General features: G+C 43.7%; 1 protein-coding gene across 1 annotated transcript in view; it reads right to left on the bottom strand.

Annotated features, from left to right (window-relative positions):
* Positions 1-377: 377 nt before the first annotated feature.
* Positions 378-20,453, bottom strand: part of SLC44A1 (solute carrier family 44 member 1) — a 98,985-nt gene continuing 78,909 nt past the window's right edge. The window contains 9 exon segments of the mRNA XM_048503700.1: positions 378-1,039; positions 4,715-4,792; positions 6,999-7,232; positions 11,535-11,672; positions 13,353-13,436; positions 14,784-14,940; positions 17,318-17,483; positions 18,406-18,592; positions 19,685-19,824. Of these exon segments, the coding sequence (XP_048359657.1) occupies positions 1,016-1,039; positions 4,715-4,792; positions 6,999-7,232; positions 11,535-11,672; positions 13,353-13,436; positions 14,784-14,940; positions 17,318-17,483; positions 18,406-18,592; positions 19,685-19,824 (1,208 nt within the window). The 3' untranslated portion in view covers positions 378-1,015.

Genomic DNA, 20,453 nt, shown 5'->3' with positions numbered 1-20,453 from the left:
GTTCCAACAGTAAAGAAAAACACAAATGACTTACAGTACTTAATTTTTTTTTATAGCTGTACAGTTTCTCACTTCACTTCCAGCATCTTTCCATGCAGTCATGGATGAACAGTGATGGAATATATCTTAGGGTGAAACTTTAGAAGCCTATAGCTATCCATCTGTTTTCTTGAAGGACTTGGGTAGTTCAAAAAGAACAACAATGTGCAAAGGACAATATTGAACATGAGGGGACAAAAAGAAGTAACTCAGGGGAAAAGTTGCATATAAAACTCATCCTCTCATATGCCTAAAGCACATCCTTCCCAGATTTGGGGTCTCTCTCAATATCTAAATACCTGAGGAGTTGGTAGAGTGTGTGTGTGTGTGTGTGTGTGTTTTTAATGCATTAGGTATACATTATCTAATGTGTTAATGGGAAACATCTGGATATGTAGAATTTGCTGGATTCTATTAGCATCCCATAGCCAAAAAAAAAGAAGGGGGGTGGGGTAGAGAAATATCCAAAATGATTAATGTATTGTACATTTCACTTCTTTAAAAAAATGCATGAAGGACTTTTCCTCCCAAAACAGTCATTATCCATTAAGTTTTAAAGAGTTATGCTCATTAAAAATAACCATGAGGGGAAGATACTTGACCCACTTATGCATTTCACATCTGCATCAACGTTCATGCTTCTTCTTAAATATTATGGAATCCTCCTCCATATTATAAAGTCTCAATTGGATTAACAATCGTAACATTGCCACGAACCACAATGATTAGTTTTAAAATGGAACAATGATAAAAGTTGCTTGTAAAAGCCACCCGTATGAAAAGAGTACATGTTTCACAAAAATAATCATTAAAAAAGTATTAAATCCCTGTTCCTTTTCTCTGATTTTGGCTGCTTTTTAAATAATATATATATCGATATATATATATATATATATTTATATATTTATATAGCTAGATAAGATAAGATAAGATATTGATTTGGAATGTCAGTGGTTTCCATAATGGCTGACCAGTTTCAAGATGAACTTGTTCCAGAGGCCTAGAAAACAAAAGTTGTAAATAAAATTAGAAACAAGTAAAAATGTTTAAAATATTTATAGACATATTCATAACAAACAGCACAATACAAATTTTGACAATCCTTTTTAAAAAGTCAACAATTGTAAAGAGGCACTTCTAAAGAGCTAGGAAGTTCATATGCATGTTTGTTCCAAAGTCAAATGAAAGCCACGATCCAAAAGTCTACTCTGTACTATGCCCAGTGAGATTTCTGGTGGGTTTTTTTTCTCCTTAGAATAGGATATCTCTGTGCTATAAACTGTTTTGGATAGTCACCTCTGGGCACCAAACAGAAACTTCAGACTAGGTCTTGTTGTTGTCCTGTTAACCAAAGTCTGCATTAACTGTGGTTTGTAACATCTGAATTCGCAAATCAACTAGTTGAGTAGTATTGCCCCTCTTGGCTGCTGGGCCACAGAAATGGTAGTGGAGATAAGGTTCTCCTTTCCAGGAAAAGAGATGACAAGAAGCAAACAAACCATCATTTGTACACAAACTGAGATTTGTTACTTTGGTCTGCTGATGGCACAAACTACAATGTAAACAAACCAGCGTATTCTGATGTGGGGTTTGAACATGACTCACTGTCCACTTCATCACCATTATCCATAACATTCATCAGTCCCCTACTTTCTCCGGTTTTCTCATAAGGGACAAATACATGGGAAGATCATTCCCAAAACTTCAAAGGGAGTCACAAATGATAAAGCAGGGAACATGTAGGTATGCCATGGTAACTTGTCACCTTTGCGCTTTGATCGTCACAATAAGTATCACATGCTTGAGCAAGACATTATTTAGCACTCAAGTCAGACTGCTGGAGGAATTGCCAAGAGTCAAGACGGCAAAACACACAAAGCACATAAAACTGACAGGTTATGATCAGTATGATCATGACAAGTCATGATCAGTTTCCTTATATAGTACTGAAGAAGCTTGATAAAGTGGACCTTGATAAATTAGGTGAGTGGGCTAAGAAATGGCAAATGCAGTTCAATGTAGCAAAATGTAAAGTGATGCACATAGCGGCAAAAAATCCAAACTTCACATACACGCTACAGGGGTCAGTGCTATCAGTCACAGACCAGGAAAGGGATTTGGGCGTCTTAGTTGATAGTTCCATGGGAATGTCAACTCAATGCATGGCAGCTGTGAAAAAGGCAAACTCTAGGCTGGGGATCATGAGGAAAGGAGTTGATAATAAAACTGCAAGGATTGTCTTGCCCTTATATAAAGCAGTGGTGCGACCGCACTTGGAGTACTGTGTCCAGTTCTGGTCGCCGCATCTCAAAAAGGATATTGAGGAGATAGAAAAAGTGCAGAGAAGGGCAACGAGGATGATTGAGGGACTGGAGCACCTTCCCTATGAGGAGAGGCTGCAGCGTTTGGGACTCTTTAGTTTGGAGAGGAGACATCTGAGGGGGGATATGATTGAAGCCTATAAAATTATGCATGGGGTAGAAAATGTTGTCAGAGAGAAATTTTTCTCTCTTTCTCACAATACTAGAACCAGGGGGCATACATTGAAAATGCTGGGGGGAAGAATTAGGACTAATAAAAGGAAACACTTCTTCACGCAACGTGTGATTGGTGTTTGGAATATGCTGCCACAGGAGGTGGTGATGGCCACTAACCTGGATAGCTTTAAAAAGGGCTTGGACAGATTTATGGAGGAGAAGTCAATCTATGGCTACCAATCTTGATCCTCCTTGATCTCAGATTGCAAATGCCTTAGCAGACCAGGTGCTCAGGAGCAGCAGCAGCAGCAGAAGGCCATTGCTTTCACCTCCTGCATGTGAGCTCCCAAAGGCACCTGGTGGGCCACTGCGAGTAGCAGAATGCTGGACTAGATGGACTCTGGTCTGATCCAGCAGGCTAGTTCTTATGTTCTTATGTTCTTATGTAAGCTGCAAAAAGCCTGTACTTTCAATTATGGGGTGGGTTGATTCGGTTTACAAAGATATCCTCCCTGGTGAATTTTCCTCTTGAGGCATGACGACTGCCATTGATTCTGCTGACCAGAAAATCTGTTCTGGTAGGGCCTGATATGGTATTACTGTTTTGTCGTTGACGTTATTTGTTGAAACCAGGATAAAAACTATGGTTAGAATCTACCAACTTTTCCACTGGAGAAAGGTGCTCCTTTTGATCACCAAAAAGGCTGCACTGGAAGTCCTTGTGGACAAAAGCAAAGAAGAATCGGGGCTGCAGTGAGGAAGGGAATTGGGTGATATGGAGTGGAAACGCTGACAGGATCCAACCCTTAGTTTTTATCATGTTGCAGAAACTTAAATCAGTACAACTTTACCATTAGCAAAGCTGAATCATTAGTATATGAGGTAGCACAGAGTTGTAGTTTCAAACTACAATTATCAGTTCCACCCAGAAAAATTCAGTACAGAACAGTAAAGGACATAAGAAGTGTCTTTGGCATCAGGCCAAAGATCCATGTAGCTGACCACTGTTTCCATTCTGGTCAGCTAGATATTCCTCCCAGTTTCAGTAACACCATGAAATAATAGTAACTCATTTTCTTATATTGATTCCTGGCCTTCTCTTGTACCTAGGAATTTGAACAGTTATTAAATTGCATATTAAAAATAAAGCAGAAAGGTGCCTGAAACTGAAGGAGCTAAAAATTACACACGGGTCTGGTAGACATAATGTTTAGACATGAAAAGAGTAACTGCAAAGACAGCAAACCACAAACAGAATTGGTAACAGTTAGCACGTTGAAAAAAGTAACTGTATTTGTTTCCACAGTGGCCAGTAGAGGGGAGACTTGGGAATTATCAATTCCATTTCAAAAATGGGCTGAAAAACTAAATTAAATAGGGAAGTGATATGAGTGAGAGCTCTCCCAAGCACTGCTAAACAATCCCAACCAAACATAGCAGGCAACCCACTTACAGCAGTGAACAGAGGAAGTTACTAACATGCTGGCAAAGACTCATATTTGCAATTTCTGGTATGGCGGGCTACAGCATTTACATGCGGCAACTGTGTCTACTAATAATCTTGCATTGTCCACATTTACTGCTCTTTTGCTGAGAAATGTGTCATGCCTTGGGGCACGTTTGCCACAATACCACAACGAAAGAGCCCATACAAAAATACTTCTGGGCCCTTGGTTACTCATGTCTGGTATTTTAAGTCCTTCCAGATGTTGTTGTTTTTCTTTGTATGTATACAGCTGCTAGGACAGGGGTAGGGAACCTGCGGCTCTCCAGATGTTCAGGAACTACAATTCCCATCAGCCTCTGTCAGCATGGCCAATTGGCCATGCTGGTAGGGGCTGATGGGAATTGTAGTTCCTGAACATCTGGAGAGCCGCAGGTTCCCTACCCCTGTGCTAGGAGATTGTGGGAATGAAATAACAACACCAACTAGGTTCTCCGAGGTTACAAAAAACATAATAGAAGAACAAAGATGCGTGTTCCTTTCAGCTTACTTTTATGATAGAAGGTCTCAGGTGTGACAAAAACGCTGCCATCCAGGTGACAGGCAAGCTCACAAACAGAAAAAGCAGAATATCCTGAGTGACACAAACAACAAAGACTTCTCCTGAAGAAGCACAGTCAGTGAAGAGAGAGACGGAGAGGAAGTACAGGTGAAACTCTTGGAAGACGGCCACCACCTCTTCCCCTGGACCTACCATTGGTTTGAGTTCTCTGCCGTCAGCACCGCCTCCCCTGCCTTCTTTCATTGCTTTCCGGCTGTTCTCCACAAACTCCTGCAAGGCAAGTGGGAAAAAGTTCTCAATTACAGGCAATCTCTGAGACACTTTAGTGTGGCAGCTGAAAGGCTGAGACAGCAACCCTAAACGCTCTTCCTAAGGAGTATTCAAAGGAAAACATATTTAAGACAGGAGTATGAGCTATGAATCACAAAGAGCCTAGTTTGCATTTTGGCTTGCTCTGGATTCACAAGAAAGCAACTTTTCTCTTGGCCCCATCAATGAGGGTACTGACCATCTTATAGGGTTGTTCTGAATCATGCTGTACAATGAGAGTTCCATAGAAATGTAATCATCATGGTCGAATCTCCAAGGTCAATTAATCGTGTGATACTCATGCGAAATATCAAGGTTTCAGGAAGACGTCCCCACTGCTTAACCAGCGAACACGGATTCATCCCGGTTCTGGCGCTCCCTCTCCCCCTTATCACTTGTTTTTTAAGAACCTGCATAGAAGTGCACCTTTTAAAAAAACACGCGCCAAAGCTAGATCAGTGGGGAGGTTCAGGGGTTGAATGTAGGTTTGTTTTCCTGCCGTTTGAAGTGATGTGGAGTCTTCAAGTCAATCAGAGCGCAGTGGGCTGTGCACGATTTGCACGCAGCCCTTTTTTTTGGTTTCGCGCCGGTGGTGGCTATGTTGAAACATGGCTGCGTGGAACTTGATTTCTGTGCAAACTGTACACTAAAATTAGACTTTCATGCCAGTGCAGCTGTGTGCCGAAGCCGCGCATAAATGCAGCTTAGTGTGAAAAACAGCTACCGTTCTATCTATGCATGCACGTGGTGACATAGCTGTGCAAAAAAGTTTTAAAAAAAATTCCTGCCCCAACGCAGTGCAACAGCCAATCTGGACAAGGAAGAAAGAGCCGCTGAGCAGATTGCGTGTTCGACTGCACGATCATGGGGATTGCTGCACTGTTTGAAACCGTGATAGACATCGGTGTCCTCATCACACACACGCTGCAGTGGGGAGGGTGAAACCGCGATGAAAAGGTGCCGTTTCTTTTGAAACCTGGTTGTATCCGGCTTTAATTTCCCAGTGGGGAAATGGCCCATGACTGGTGCTACTGCCAAATGTATTTTAAGAAACCACCGCTTCTGTCTAAAGGTTCCTGATCAAAGCTCTCCCAGTTTGCTAACTGGGACAATCCCAGGTGATTAAATTCTCAGATGAAATAGCAGAAAGGGACCTCGTAAAGGTAGCAGTTGTTAAGGTCCAGTCTCAGTTCAACATGCTGCTCTCAGTCCACAATGAGAATTAGCACAAATACTGAAAAGCTAGAAATCTCCTTGACTCTTCATGGCATGATGAAGAGGCTGCCCTGCTTCTCTTGAAGAGTAAAGTTGGAATGGAAGAGTGGCTTGCCTTTTCAGCAGTGTAAACTGAGTGAAAACTGAAAAAAATCCCACTGGTCTGACTACAATCTACCTCCCCAGCACTGTTTTTATGTTTGCCAGCAACAGAAACCAGGAATTCGGTTTTATTCATTTAAAACATTTATTGACTCCATTCCCTCCCTTCTTCCTTCCTTTACTCAGGGCGGCTTACAATGTAGATAAAACACATAAAATAGAATACATAATTTGGAATCTCTCAAGCATTTTCCCATATACTGTCTAACACAAGAAAATTACCTCAAACACTCACAAGCAAACAGCCTTTACTGTAAAGTAGCAGTAGAAGAAGAAAAGTTTGCATTCATACCCTGCCTTTCTTTCCTGTAAGGAGACTGAAGGCGGCCTACACACTCTATTCCCTTCTTCTCCCCACAACAAACACCCGGTGAGGTAGGTGGGGCTGAGAGAGTTCTGTGAGAACTGTGACTAGCCCAGGGGTAGGGAACCTGCGGCTCTCCAGATGTTCAGGAACTACAATTCCCATCAGCCTCTGTCAGCATGGCCAATTGGCCATGCTGGTAGGGGCTGATGGGAATTGTAGTTCCTGAACATCTGGAGAGCCGCAGGTTCCCTACCCCTGGACTAGCCCAAGGTCACCCAGCAGGAATGTAGGAGTCGGGAAACAAATCTGGGTCACCAGATCAGAGTCCGCCACTCAGGTGGAGGAGTGGGGAATCAAACCCGGCTCTCCAGATTAGAATTCACCGGCTCTTAGCCGCCACACCATGCTGGCTCTCATACTTCATGATTTCTCAGATCCAGACACTGCATAGGTACAGAATTCTTTTTTTTAAAAGGGTCTTACCATCAGCACCTTATCCATGTAGAACTCCTTCCCAGGACTGCCATCGTTATATTTTGTATCGATGGCAAAACATAAGAAGAGGACATCCACGACCATTTCGTAAATGGACAGGAAGCAGTGAGCAACCAGGAACGCAAACAGGCAGACAATGATGAGCGGCAGCCACACGATGTAGTCCTGCTGGTAGTTCAGCAGCATGATCCCTGCCAGGCCTGTGCTGCATACGATGAGGACCTGGCGAGCAAACACAGCGGACTCAGCAGTGACTGCCAAAAGCCTCCTTGGGCTTCAGCTGCTCCGAAACCGGGAACTCCCGAGTCAGCGACTCAATTGACAACTCTCTCCATCAGGTATTTAATTTAATCAGACAGCCATTTCAACTGAACTGATTTATGCGCTGTGTAGTGCCTACAGCTGTAGATTTGGCTCAGGAGAGGGATGCTCGAACGCTGGTTTAGCAACCCGATTTGCAAATGCTTCCTTTCACAACAAGTGATTAAAATGTAGAACTCGCTGCCAAAATACAGCGGTGGCCACAAGCACAGACGGCTTTAAAAAGGGGATTAGACAGATTCATAAGAGGAAAAGTCTGTCTGTGGCAGCTAGCCATGAGGCCTAAATGGAACTTCCGTACATTCAGAGGCAGAATCCCTCTGAACTCCAAGACCAGGAGGCACCATCAGGGGAAACCTCTGTGCCAGGGGTGTCCAACTCTGGCGCCCCAGATGTTCATGGACTATGATTCCCATCAGCCCCTGCCAGAATGGCCAATTGGCCATGATGGCAGGGACTGATGGGAATAAATAATCTATAATTTTATCGAGAAGCGCCAAATGAATTCCTATGCTCTGTTGTTAGCCCTTCATAGTACCTGGTCAGCCACTGTGTGAAATGAGACACTGGTTTGCCCCAGCAGGCCACATGCAGGGACTACGGGAATCGTGAGGTTCATAGAACATCGGGGCTTAGAATTGACACCCCTGCTCTATGCCTCTGCTGTTAGCCCTTCATAGTACTCTGGTCAGCCACTGTAAGATTCATGTTCAGTGTATATTCTGCCTTGAGTAAGGAGAAAGTGCATTTTGTTAAGCCACCAGATTTGAACGTCACAACCATATGTCATTAGTTCTTAACCAGGAAGTACAATCTTAGGCGTGGCATACCAGAGGAAAGCATGGGGGGAAGCGGGACACATACGATCTTAATGACTTCCTGAGCTTATAACGAACAAGTCAAAATTTGTTTGAAGCACCTTACTGTAGCCAGAAAGATTCATTCTTTTTATTTAAATGCACAAGTAAAATTTATGACCATTTTCTATTCAAACCACTTCCGTTACAATTCATTGCAGTGGTAGGGCCACTGAAAGCCAGCTAAAATTGCTGTGAGAACCAGGAATTCTTAGCCTAGAATCCAGCAATTAGAAAACAATATGGAAGCAATATAAGTAATATGGATACGCCCAGTGAACAACTACTGTTGTATTATTTTGTTGCTCTTAATCAGAAGGAGAAAAGCTCAACATTTTCGTTGTAATATGCAAACTGTACAGAAATGTGATGATTAATATATACCAGCCACTGTTAATTTTCTGTTGAACCATTCACTTCCAAATACCAAGGCTGTTCTATTTTCTAACAATGTAATCCTAAACAGAGTTGTAGGCGTAAAATGCCAAAAGTCACAGTTGATTTATGGTGACCTCTTATGTGTTTTCAAAGCAAGAGACTAACAGAGGTGTTTTACCATTGCCGCCTTCTGCACAGTCACCCTGGAATTCCTTAGTGATCCCCCATCAAAGTACTAACCAGGGACAACCCTGCTTAGCTTTCAAGATCTGACAAGAATGTGCTAGCTTGGGTCACCCAGGTCAGGCAAGAAGAGTTCCACCCCCTTTAAGTTTACTGAAATCAGTAGGCTCAGAAAGGTGCAAGTCTGCTTTGGGACTCTGTAGGTGCTGTAGTTACGAAGTTCCCTCCTGTTTGTCATAGGAAGGTTTATTTGACTCTAATTCATCTTTTGCACAGGCGCGAATTATCTTTAGTTCATGTTTTGGAACAGTAATAAGCTATTGCACCCCATTTCGTTCCAGATGAATTTTTAAAGTCATAGCTGGTAGTTTTTCAGAAAAAAAAGCATTTCAAATAGATTTAAAGTGTGAATCTGTTTTTTTTAAGCAACCTAAGTTGAAAGCAGATCCCTTATCCTGCTTCAATCTGTATGCTGGTGGCCCTAACTACAAAGCAGAGCTGGGCTGACAGTTACATGTTGCTGGCCTGACATCAAGAGGAAGCTTTCTGCAACAGTCGTTTCGGCACATATCAATCACTGTGTTATTTTTGGCCATCTGCAAAACATGTCACCCTTAACCCCACCCACCCCAGACCTTCATGGTACAGGCCAAGTCCATTCAAAGCAAACCTTGGTATGCGCTCCAGTTCCCCCTAGGGCCATTAGATGTAATTATTCGCTCACTCCGACTGCAACTTATTGATTTGTTTATTTGTGGGCTTACAAAGTCTTCGCTTGGAAGTTCAGTTAGATGCAGGGTGAATTAACAAACAGCGAGCGGAATGGAGGAAAAAAAATTTGTAAACTGGACACACGAAGCAGGGAAGCGGCTGTGGATATGTTTGAAGACTGGTGGGCAGAGCCAGTGTGGCCTAGCGGGGCGAGGAGCTGGAAGACCCAGATCTGAATCCCCACTTTGCCACGGAGGCTGCCCAGGTGGCATCGGTCCAGTCACCCATGCTCAGACTAGCCTACTTCAACAGGCCCTTGGGAGGATAACATGGACGATAGGAGGAGGATGTCAGCCACTATGGGCCTCCACCGGGGCTGAAGTATGGTGGGCAACTCCCCCCCACCTGACTCACCAGGGGTCAACTGCTCCAGCCTGTAAACAGAAGCCAGAAGAGGAGTGGCTAGGAGCCAAGGGAGAAAGGTGGGATATAAAACTAATAAGTAGCTAGAAGCAACAGATTTTAAAATTTTGCATGTTTCTATTTATTTTATTAAATTTGTACCCTGCCCAGTTCCCAGCCAAAGTTGGGCTTGGGGTGGTTCCCAGGCAAAAGATTAAAACCCAATGCAAAGCACATCCAATTAAACCATTTCAACATTAAATTTGTTCCAAGAGCTGTTTTATATCAATTCTTAGAAACTCATATGTTGATGGCTACCAAATGATTAAACCCAAGCCAAAAAAAGGAAGCATGAAAAAGCTCAATACATATATCCATACATACACACATGCAGGGAGATAAAATGTGCACACAAACTCATGCTTCACTCACTGATTACCTGTTAGCAAGATGAATGCAAAGCTATCAGACATTTCGGAAACAAAAGATTTGAAGAGAGGTGATGGAGATCAAACCTCAAATCATAAGCATTTGAGGATGGAGGCTTATGCTTATTTAACTATTACAGCTTTCTTTCATTCCTCAACATGACCAGCATCCTACATTCTTACACTCCACATTCCTGATCAGCTATATCTGGTTATGTTAACTGAAATAGCGTAATCCACTCCTCTTCTGGCTTCTGTTTACAGGCTGGAGCAGTTGCCCCCTGGTGAGTCAGGTTGGGGGGGGGGCAGAAAATCACCCCACACACTTCTGACCCCCCCCCCCCCGGCAGGCCTCAACAGGTTGGGCTGAGCGAGAGAGGTCAGTCCATAGTTAGAACTGCCTCCAGATACCAGTTATCCATACTCTTCCCCATCAAAGCCCGTACCAGCTTGGCAATTGGCCATGCTGACAGAGGCTGATGGGAATTCTAGTTCCTGGACATCTGGAGAGCCGCAGGTTCCTGCAATTCCCTGCCATAGGCCAGGGGTAGGAACCTCTGCGGCTCTCCAGATGTTCCGAACTACAATTCCCCATCAGCCCCTACCAGCATGTGGCCAGTGGCCATGCTGACGACTGATGGGAATTCAGATTCCTGGACATCTGGAGGCGACCCTGGGCGCCAACCCAGAGACTGGAGCCTGGGCTGCGCATCGGCTGGAGCCTGGGCTGCATGGCACCAACTCAGGTAAGTGGGTATGGGGGGGAAGCGTAGCTACCACGGGGAAAGGGGGGCAGGTGCGGGGGCACCATTTTGCCCCGCTACGTCTTTGGGCTGGAGTGGAACATAAAGAGTAGGCTTGTATAAATGCCATGTTTCTGCAGATAGGAAAGTCAGTTTCCTAAGAAACTCAGCTTTCCATTAAAGTTACGGGAACATACTTTCAGTCCTTATGGCTGCAATGATGTGCTTGACAGAGTACGAATAATGACTCTGAAATTTCAGAAACCAAAAGTGGTTGAATACGACTTGTCAGCAGTCCATGGATAAAATCCAGAACCAGTACCTGGCCTAGAACCGGAAGCAAACCATGTGAAAAATCCTGAAGAAATTATGCAAGTTCGCTTGATTCAGTTTTGGGATTTTCAGTTTTTAAAAAGAACTGGAGACACCCCAGCCCTGGATGCATGTAAAGCAAAGAAGGGTATCTGAGAAGAGCGCCTCACGCTTTTGACTCAAGCCTACCTTCGCCAGGAATAGCATGAAGTCTCCCACTGTGTTTATGGCAGCCACACGCAAGGCGTTCTCCACTAATATCACAAAGGCATCCTTTGCTGAGGTGCAGAAGTTGGTGCTGTTGATAGCTGTGGCTGTGTATGCATTCTGGAAAGAGGAGAACAAAACAGGCTCTCATTCTCTCCCGCTCAACCCCCACCTCCCCACGTGCAAAGGACCTGTGCACGTTGCCAAAACGAAAGACATATTCCTCTTCTTTTCCTCAGCACAAACAGCACAGTCTTGTTGTGCAAGTTTGACAAACAGACCAAAAGATCTAGAAGGGGTGTCAAACTCGTGGCCCTCCAGATGTTCATGAACTACAATTCCCGTCAGTCCCTCCCAACATGAGCATTGGCTATACTGGCAAGGGCTGATGGGAATTGTAGTTCACGAACATCTGGAGGGCTGCGAGTTTGACACCTGTGCCCGGAACAGAATTCCTTGCATAGATAGAACAAAATGCATCAGGTGTTCCACTGGACTATCTCCAAGGACACCCCTGCTTCCGATTGCACTTCTCTATACCAGCTATCTAATGCTGAGGGGACAGGACCCAGTTCAGGAAACATTTTTCTTCAAGCATATTTCAAGATACATACTGTGTGTAAGGCAAGCATCTCAAATAGCACTTTGTAAATATGCAGAAATGGACAAAACTTACTAGACATCCAAAGCTCAAATTATCTTCCAGCTTGGTGTTTCGCAACCTAACTTCTGATGCAGCAGAGTCGCATTTTGATATATTTTAACAGAAATTCAGGATTTGTGAAACAGTCATATAAAAACTGTCCCCCTCTACTGACTGACAAAAGCTTTCTGTTTGACAGAATTTGAACCAATCGAGCCAGGAAGGAGTTACACCAAATCTGAATGTTTAAATCTTGCTTTAATTAACAGAGACACTTATTGAACGTAACTACTAATGTCTGACATTAGCTGTAATGTCTACTGTTAGCATATGGAGGCTTCAGTTAATGCTAAGGTCACATTGCGTGTTAACTCCACACAAGCTGATTCAAGAGGTCAATGGTAACAAGATTTCCCTGGTTTAAAAAAAGAGCACTATTACATGAGGCTGAATTAACATTTAGCGGATAAAATGAAAGGTAGTGGCATGAAGGCATTTAAACCATCCTGTGCTTCTGACACTGCAGCAAGACCTTATATGCTGGGTCGGAGGGAGGGGGTGGGGAAGAGAGAGATGAGCATAGAAGGAGAACATAGAAGAACACCATCATAAAAGTCCATTCTGACAATCTGAGGATTAGAATAATAGCAGCAAAATGGAAAATATGATAAAGGCAATACAACACTCAGAGGAAATCTTTACAAATGGTTATGGCTACTGTCAGCCCACAGCAGGTTTCTCTCAAGGAAATCAGGGACAATTATGGCTGCTCATTTTCTAAAAAGCGTGGCACTTAAATACAGAAAAGCTGCACGTTTCTCTCTGGCTGCCTTAAGCACACACTGCGAGAGGCCTCTACACAATCGCAGGGGGCCTCAGCTCAAAAAAGTCACCAATCGGATTCCGTGCCAAAGCACGATTGCATCACAGTGACTCCTCATCCAAAATATTGCACTTGTTCTCAGTTACAGCCAAGGAACCTCAGAGGTTATAAAGTACCTTAATTTCTCTAAACAATTGTATCTTTTGAAGGTTAGCAAACAAATTGGCAGCACAGCTGAAAATATTACATCCTCTGGTCGAAAGACGATTTTCAAAAGAGGCTACAGTTAATCTTGGCAACCTCTGAAAAAGAGCACGATTATATGGAATCTTACCTGGTTTAAGTAAGTCAGGCACTTTTCCAGACACCAAAGGCAGCAAATGCAGGCTTTCAGAATACATCGAGCACAGGCATTTTCCTAAGAGGAAGACAGTCACAGAAGAAAGAGACTAGTCAAGGGTCAAGGAAACACTAAAGGCCCTGAGAACCAGGACCTGGGACACTTAAACAGGAAGATGTTTGTAGTTCTCCTCTCGACACATGCACTTCCTTGTATAAAGAGTTCAGAACCCATTTTCAACTTCACACTCCCTGCAGCTCAGTGGCTACATAGGGCCATGCCACACATGCGGACCAGCTGCCTTTTCTCCCCAGGTAATCTCTCCTATGGAGAGAATCACGCGGGGAAAAAAAGAATCAACACAAAACCAGGCTATACGCAGAGACAGCTGGCAGTTCTTCCACAGCAGCGGTGGCCACAGAAAATGACTACTGCTATTACAGGCATGGCTGCTGGATGTCTTGTTGTATTGCCTGTATTACAGTAAGGCATCTTTGCTCAATCTGACACATGTGGAAAAAGTGTGCAGAAGCAAGAAATACAGATGGTTGGTTTTCATATGTGAACTGGCCCACATATCACAATGGACTGAACTTGTGGGCCACCTAACCTAGAGGAGGCCTCAGGAAGCATTTCATCATTCAGTTTCCTGAATAGAACAGCAGCACCCAGCCAGCACCCACGAAGAACTGCGCCAGCCCCCTAAAACCTGGATTTGTTATTCCTTGCCTAAAACTTTGCTGTATGAACAGAAAACTTCTTGAACTGGAAAAGGCTAGCTACTTTATCCTTGAACCTTAACGGATCTTTGGCTCCAATAAAGTCCTAACTGCGGCTGGAAAAGGGCAGTCTTAAATTTGTAAAGAAGTCAGCACACAGAGATCTTCATCTACCATTACATTCTGACAAACAAGTTTTTTTTAAAGTTTAGATTTCAGTTAACTCCATGTCTGACACACACCATAACCTCATTATTTTCTATCCCCTCCATACACTCCCTTGAAAATAGCGGGCTAGATCCAATCTAAATTCCATCTACAGAAATGGGAACTCTCTATAACCTGAAGTGTCCCCCAAAAACACTGCCCCTGGGGAACAACAGGAGCCACTGCTGTCGTGTGTGTGTGCGTTTGCGTGTGTGTGATGAAGCTGAAGGTCTGCTGCAGGAAGGAAACAGTTAATAAAAATCACACACCCCACTTGTACTGGTGGATTTTTCCACAAAATCCAACCCACCTATGTCTAAGAAGCCTTCTTTTATTTAAAGGGGGAGAAAAAGGAAGTTCTTTAAAGCTTTTTAAAATTTGCCTTTCCCATTCTTTCAGGATTCTGGCCACACCTTCCAAATCCAATCCCTTCTTTAATTTTTTCACTGTGAAATTTCACTGAACAACCTTACTTATACAGCGAAGTGTTTCCTCTTACTTTTCCTTTGACTTGGGTATGAATATACATAAGGATCATCCGCGGAATCTTCACCAAGGTAATAATAAAAGACCCTTTAGCCACAGTTCCCAGGTGGTAACAGATCAGGCGATTGACAGATGCCAGAATAGGTGTGAATGGCAGATTCCTTTTTTCTCTGTGAAGAAATTTTTTACAACAAACAGCAAGAACTATGAGCATCAGCAGACAGAAACAGGCAGCAGCGACGTTATTCAAAGGTCATCCTAAATTGCGAAGGATCCTACATGCTGACTTTCTGGGACCATCAGTTCTGAAACTGGGGTGCTGTGTGGTTTCCGGGCTGTATGGCCGTGTTCTAGCAGCATTCTCTCCTGACGTTTCGCCTGCATCTGTGGCTGGCATCTTCAGAGGATCTGATAGTAGGAAAGCAAGTGGAGTATATATATCTGTTGGAGTGTCCAGGGTGGGGGAAAGAACCTTTGTCTGTTAACAAGTAAGTTCTGAAACTCTTCAGAACAGACAAAGGCTGCTCTGGAGCAAGCTTCGGAGAATACTTCTAAAGCTCCAAGAAACAGAAAATAAAGGAAGAAGTTTGGGGATAGAAAAAGAATTATGGTGAGAATGTCCAGATCTCATTGTTTGTGAGCAGGTTACAGGGCCTTACTTGTCACCACCCACAGCCAGATATAAAGCCACCCTGGACTGACTTGAATGTGTGAATACATGTTAAGGCCACGGTGGCGAACCTTTGGCACTCCAGATGTTGTGGACTACAATTCCATCAGCCCCTGCCAGCATGGCCAATTGGCCATGCTGGCAGGGGGTGATGGGAATTGTAGTACGTAACATCTGGAGTGCCAAAGGTTCGCCATCACTGTTAAGGCTTCCACATTTCTGTGGGGCAAGCTGCCTCTCCTTCTCTGAATAGTGCGACCCATTAAAATTGTCAGCTGGTTGGGGAGGGGGAAGTCCAGCCTCTCCATAAGAACAGAACAAACATTAACAGTTCTGTTTTTCACAAAAAAGGGGCATTAAAGTTTTGGGAAAAGGTAGAACAAAAGAAGAAGAGTTTGGATTTATATCCCCCCTTTCTGTCCTGTAGGAGACTCAAAGGGGCCTACAGTCTCCTTTCCCTTCCCCCCTCACAACAAACACCCTATGAGGTAGGTGGGGCTGAGAGAGCTCCGAGAAACTGTGACTAGCCCAAGGTCACCCAGCTGGCGTGTGTGGGAGTGTACAGGCTAATCTGAATTCCCCAGATAAGCCTCCACAGCTCAGGCGGCAGAGCTGGGAATCAAACCCGGTTCCTCCAGATTAGATACACGAGCTCTTAGAAATGCAGCTTCTGGATAGCTAAACATTGGAAGCTCCTTGTTGCCACCTGCTCTGATAATGGGCAGGAAAAACAGTCCCTCCCAATGTTCAAGACCTGCAAGTAGCTGCTGATGGATAAACCAAACAAGGGAACACCTGACAATGGGCTTCCCTATTCCCTTTTCCAAAGCGACTTTGGGAAAACAGGATGTCTGTTCTTATCCAGTAGCAATGTGAGGCTGATTCCGCATGGGCCAAAAACAGTGGTGTGAAAACAGTGTGAAAACAGTATAAACCCTTTTACACCGTTTTAAACCCTTTTACACCATTTTCACACTGTTTTCACACTGCTGTTTTTGGCCCATGCGGAATCAGCCTAAGATTCCAATTCAAAATTTCGGCCCGCAGAAATCTGGCCAGTGAGCTATTCCACAGGGCCAACTGTGGTTTGGGGCCTTGGCACAAAGAACACGGGCTGTATGAAAGGGAGGTAAGAAGTGGAAGACCAGAGAAGATTCTCCTTTGTTCTTCTCTGTTTGAAGTTTACCAGGTCCTTATGATATGTTAGGTGACCTCTAGCACACAAGAGTCTCGGGAAACTAATCTTACCTCAAGAGAATGGAGTTTAGTATTATTTGTATTTTTTTTTCTGGATCAGCTAAAAGCCACAAACAAAACTGTCCTCTCTGCCTTTAGAACAGTACTATCTATCGCCGTGCCAGCTGCTCTTGCGTGTCTCCTTGTTCAGTTTGTCTTTACAGATCACATCACGGTAATCTCCGGCCGGCTTCACAAAAGATTCCTCCAAAGCCCCGCTTCACTAGCAGAAAAGTATTTTCATTTCACACCATCCAATCTTCTGGATGTGTTTTGGCAGCAAAACGAAGGCGCTAATACCAATCACCAGAAAACCTCAAAAAAACGCTGAGCCAAATTAATATACCCATTACAGTTTAAAACACTGCAGATTTTTTAAGAAGAGGTCTCTGCCTGACTTTTAAACACTGCATCTTTTAAAAGACAAGTTAAGATCAAGGTAAACATTTACTAATTCTTTGTTTCAGAAGAATCTTTATACAGATTTCAGAAACAGTCTGAGATGAAGCACTAAGATTTATTGTAATCGGCACACTTCGCTGCTTTGCCTTTCAGTTTTGCCTTCTCTTCTCATTATACACCCAGTCCTCTCCCCAGTCCTTTAGAGAGCCCCCGCCATTCAGCTGCCCCAGAGCTCTCACCTTGTAAAATAATATGTCACAACAGCTCCTGCTACAGTCATCTGCTGACAGGCGAGAATAAATTCACTGATCCAAACCAGCCCCACAATGTGGTACCACCACATGTACCTCTGGAAGCCTGCAGCCCGGTACTCAACAAAACCTTGTTCATTTCCCACGGGGCTACCTAGAATCAGAAACAAGAAGAAGGCGCTCAAAATACTTGTCTCGGCAAGAGCACAGCAGTTGTATCACTGGCACAAATGAGTAACAATCACAATTTAAGAGTGGTTTCCTGTTTGTTATTTTTTTTGAAGGCAGTTCTTTTTGCTGCATTTAAACTGCTGCTACTCAGACCCTTCAAACCAGTGGTTCTCAACCTGGGGGTCGCCACACCTTTGGGGGTCGAACGACCCTTTCACAGGGATTGCCAAAGACTCTCTGCCTCAGTGTTCTCCATCTGTAAAATGGATAAATGTTAGGGTTGGGGGTCACCACAACATGAGGAACTGTATTAAAGGGTCGTGGCATTAGGAAGTTTGGGACCCACTGCTTCAAACAAATGACAAACAGAAACAGTTCTCAACCCCAGACCCTTATTCAAAATCAACCTTTGTATATTTATTTATTTGTTTGTTTATTGTTTGTTTCGTTTTCTATACCGCCCTATTCCCAGAGGACTCAGGGCGATGTACAACATAAAACCTGCTACAACCAAACACGGAGCATGCTTAATAAATTACAAATATACAGGCTCCATCCATTTAAAATATTGCTAAATCCCTTTAAAAACAGCAGATTAATATAAAGAACAACAGTTTACGATAAAAAGACGTCCAGCGAAACCCAGATTTAAAACCTTCTCCGAGAGGGGGAGAACGGCAGTCCCCTTAACATAAGGGACCTTGGTGGAATAGCAGCGAGGGAATTTGCAGGGACCCCCCCCCCCCCCCCCATGCATTGGTCTTCTAAGTTTTATTAAAGAATCGTCTTAAAGTGGGCTTTCACTTTGCCCCGTTTCATTCCATTCAGCAAGCAGATCGGTACAATGATGTTTTTTTCCTCACGTTACAAAAAATACATCCGGAAATTATATAGGAGCTACATACCGGTGGTACCTAGGAAGAGCAAAACCATGATCCAATAGATCCAAAAGAACATGAGGGCTAAGAAGGTCCAAAATGGCTGGAAGACGAGAAGTGGCAGGTGAATGAAAACCTTGCCAGCCACGTGGAACAAGGCAATGGTGAGAGCTACTTGTTTGCGCATAACTAACATTATCAACAGTAAGATAACCTGCGAAAGGAAGAAAAATACACATTATAATTTTAAATGGTTTATCGACAGGGCAAAGTCCACCACAGGTTAAACACAGAAAACATGCCTCTTGTCTACAACTTCAAAACTTAAAAGTATCTGTTCTTGGAATTCAGTACAAGCCCTAGCCACCTGTTGATGTACGACCTTTCCATTCATTGGCTGAAGAAACTTAGGCCCTTTCCACACATGTCCATGAGTTGACACTTCGCACGGAAATCCAGATCACCTTGATTCCAATGACTGAATATGTATGATGCAAAGCATTTGTGTTCTTCAGATGTACCCCTAAAACTGTAAAGTTTAAATGAGGGATTGTGGGAATTGGCTTTCAGACCTATCAGACTGCTGGCTAAAACCTTGCACTGATGCGATTGAGAATATTTATAACAGATATCAAAGAGTTCTGGTGGGTTTTCCGGGCTGTGTGGCCGTGGTCTGGTAGATGTTGTTCCTAACATTTCGCCTGCATCTGTGGCTAGCATCTTCAGAGGTGTATCACAGAGGGAAGTCTGTTACACACAAGTCTGTTTTATATATATATCTCAGAACCCAAGACCTGCATTGGCTAAGTTTTTTTTTTTTAAATAAAAGTGGGATGGAGAACTGAAAAGCAGCTGATCTTTCTGGATGCATGTAACTGTAGTGGAGGAGAGCGTGACCACGAAGAGGTCTTCACGCATATGTCTGAATCTTGCAACGGGGAGGAGAAATCAGATGTTCAGGTAACGTAAGCTCCAAGTTAGGTTAGCGATTTTCTCTGTTTCACTTCTTTTTATCAGGCAACACCATAGTTCTGTAGCCTGTATAGCCTCCAGTGTTATGCTAATAGAATAAGGCTCACGCATGCGAAGTCCATTTTCCAAAGTGCTGCTTCACAGGTCGTGTCTCTTCACAGATTTATTTGTACGTGTCAATTACAGACGTGAATGCTCAAGAATCGGAGATCTGTGCTTCCAAAATAATGGTATGCACAGTCAAATCAGCACAAAGAGGTATGCTTCCCTCTCCCAACACCACCTTGCTTCATATGTGAAGAAGTCTTTTACTTGACAGCTACTGAGTACTTACTGTGAAGACTGTAGCTGCAATGGCATAGATCAGGAGGGCCTGACGATTGTCTTTGGCTATTTGAAGCTGATCAACAGTTAGCGTGTCACTGGGAGACATTTGCTGTTTCGCATACAACCACCACAACACTCCTGTGCCGCCTGTTTTGACACAGAAAATATATACTTTACTTCCTATTTCACAACAGATGTAGTACATGGTCAAAGTGTTCTGCGTTTTACCTAGAGGGAAAATACGAGGGGATGCAGCAAGGGCTGTTTCAGTTGAAACTGTTCACTGGAACTCTGCCAAGGGAGCATAAGTTCATCTACCGCTTGTGTGTTATTTAACACCCAGATGAAATTTTTTGATGAAGTGACAACATGGCTGGGGGCAAGGAGCCATTGGAAGTAACAGACGGCTAATTTTAGTTCTCGGTACTGTCTTGCGTTTTTCCCCTCCTAAGGCTTTTTTAAAAATATGCTACTATGGTGCAAAGTGAAACTGAAAAATTCTGAAAATGCCTTCTTACCCCACACCCAAGTGAGTGTACCTAGGTCTCATTTAACAATACTGGCAAACCCTGTAATTACCAGATGTGCAGTGGTCATCCTAAGCAGGGTCACACCCTTCTAGGACCACTGATTTCAACAGACTGTTTCCCACTAACACTGATACCCTGTCAGGTCACAAAATCCAGCAATGCACTGCCTCTAGCCCAAGGTGAATGGGGCAGCCTCAGAGCTCTCGTCTAGCTCAGGGGTCTGCAACCTGAGGCTCTCCAGATGTT

This window comes from Sphaerodactylus townsendi, linkage group LG07, assembly GCF_021028975.2.
Source record: "Sphaerodactylus townsendi isolate TG3544 linkage group LG07, MPM_Stown_v2.3, whole genome shotgun sequence".
NCBI lineage: Eukaryota > Metazoa > Chordata > Lepidosauria > Squamata > Sphaerodactylidae > Sphaerodactylus > Sphaerodactylus townsendi.
The sequence above is the reverse complement of the archived record's forward strand: the minus strand, read 5'-3'. Positions and strand labels throughout refer to the sequence as shown.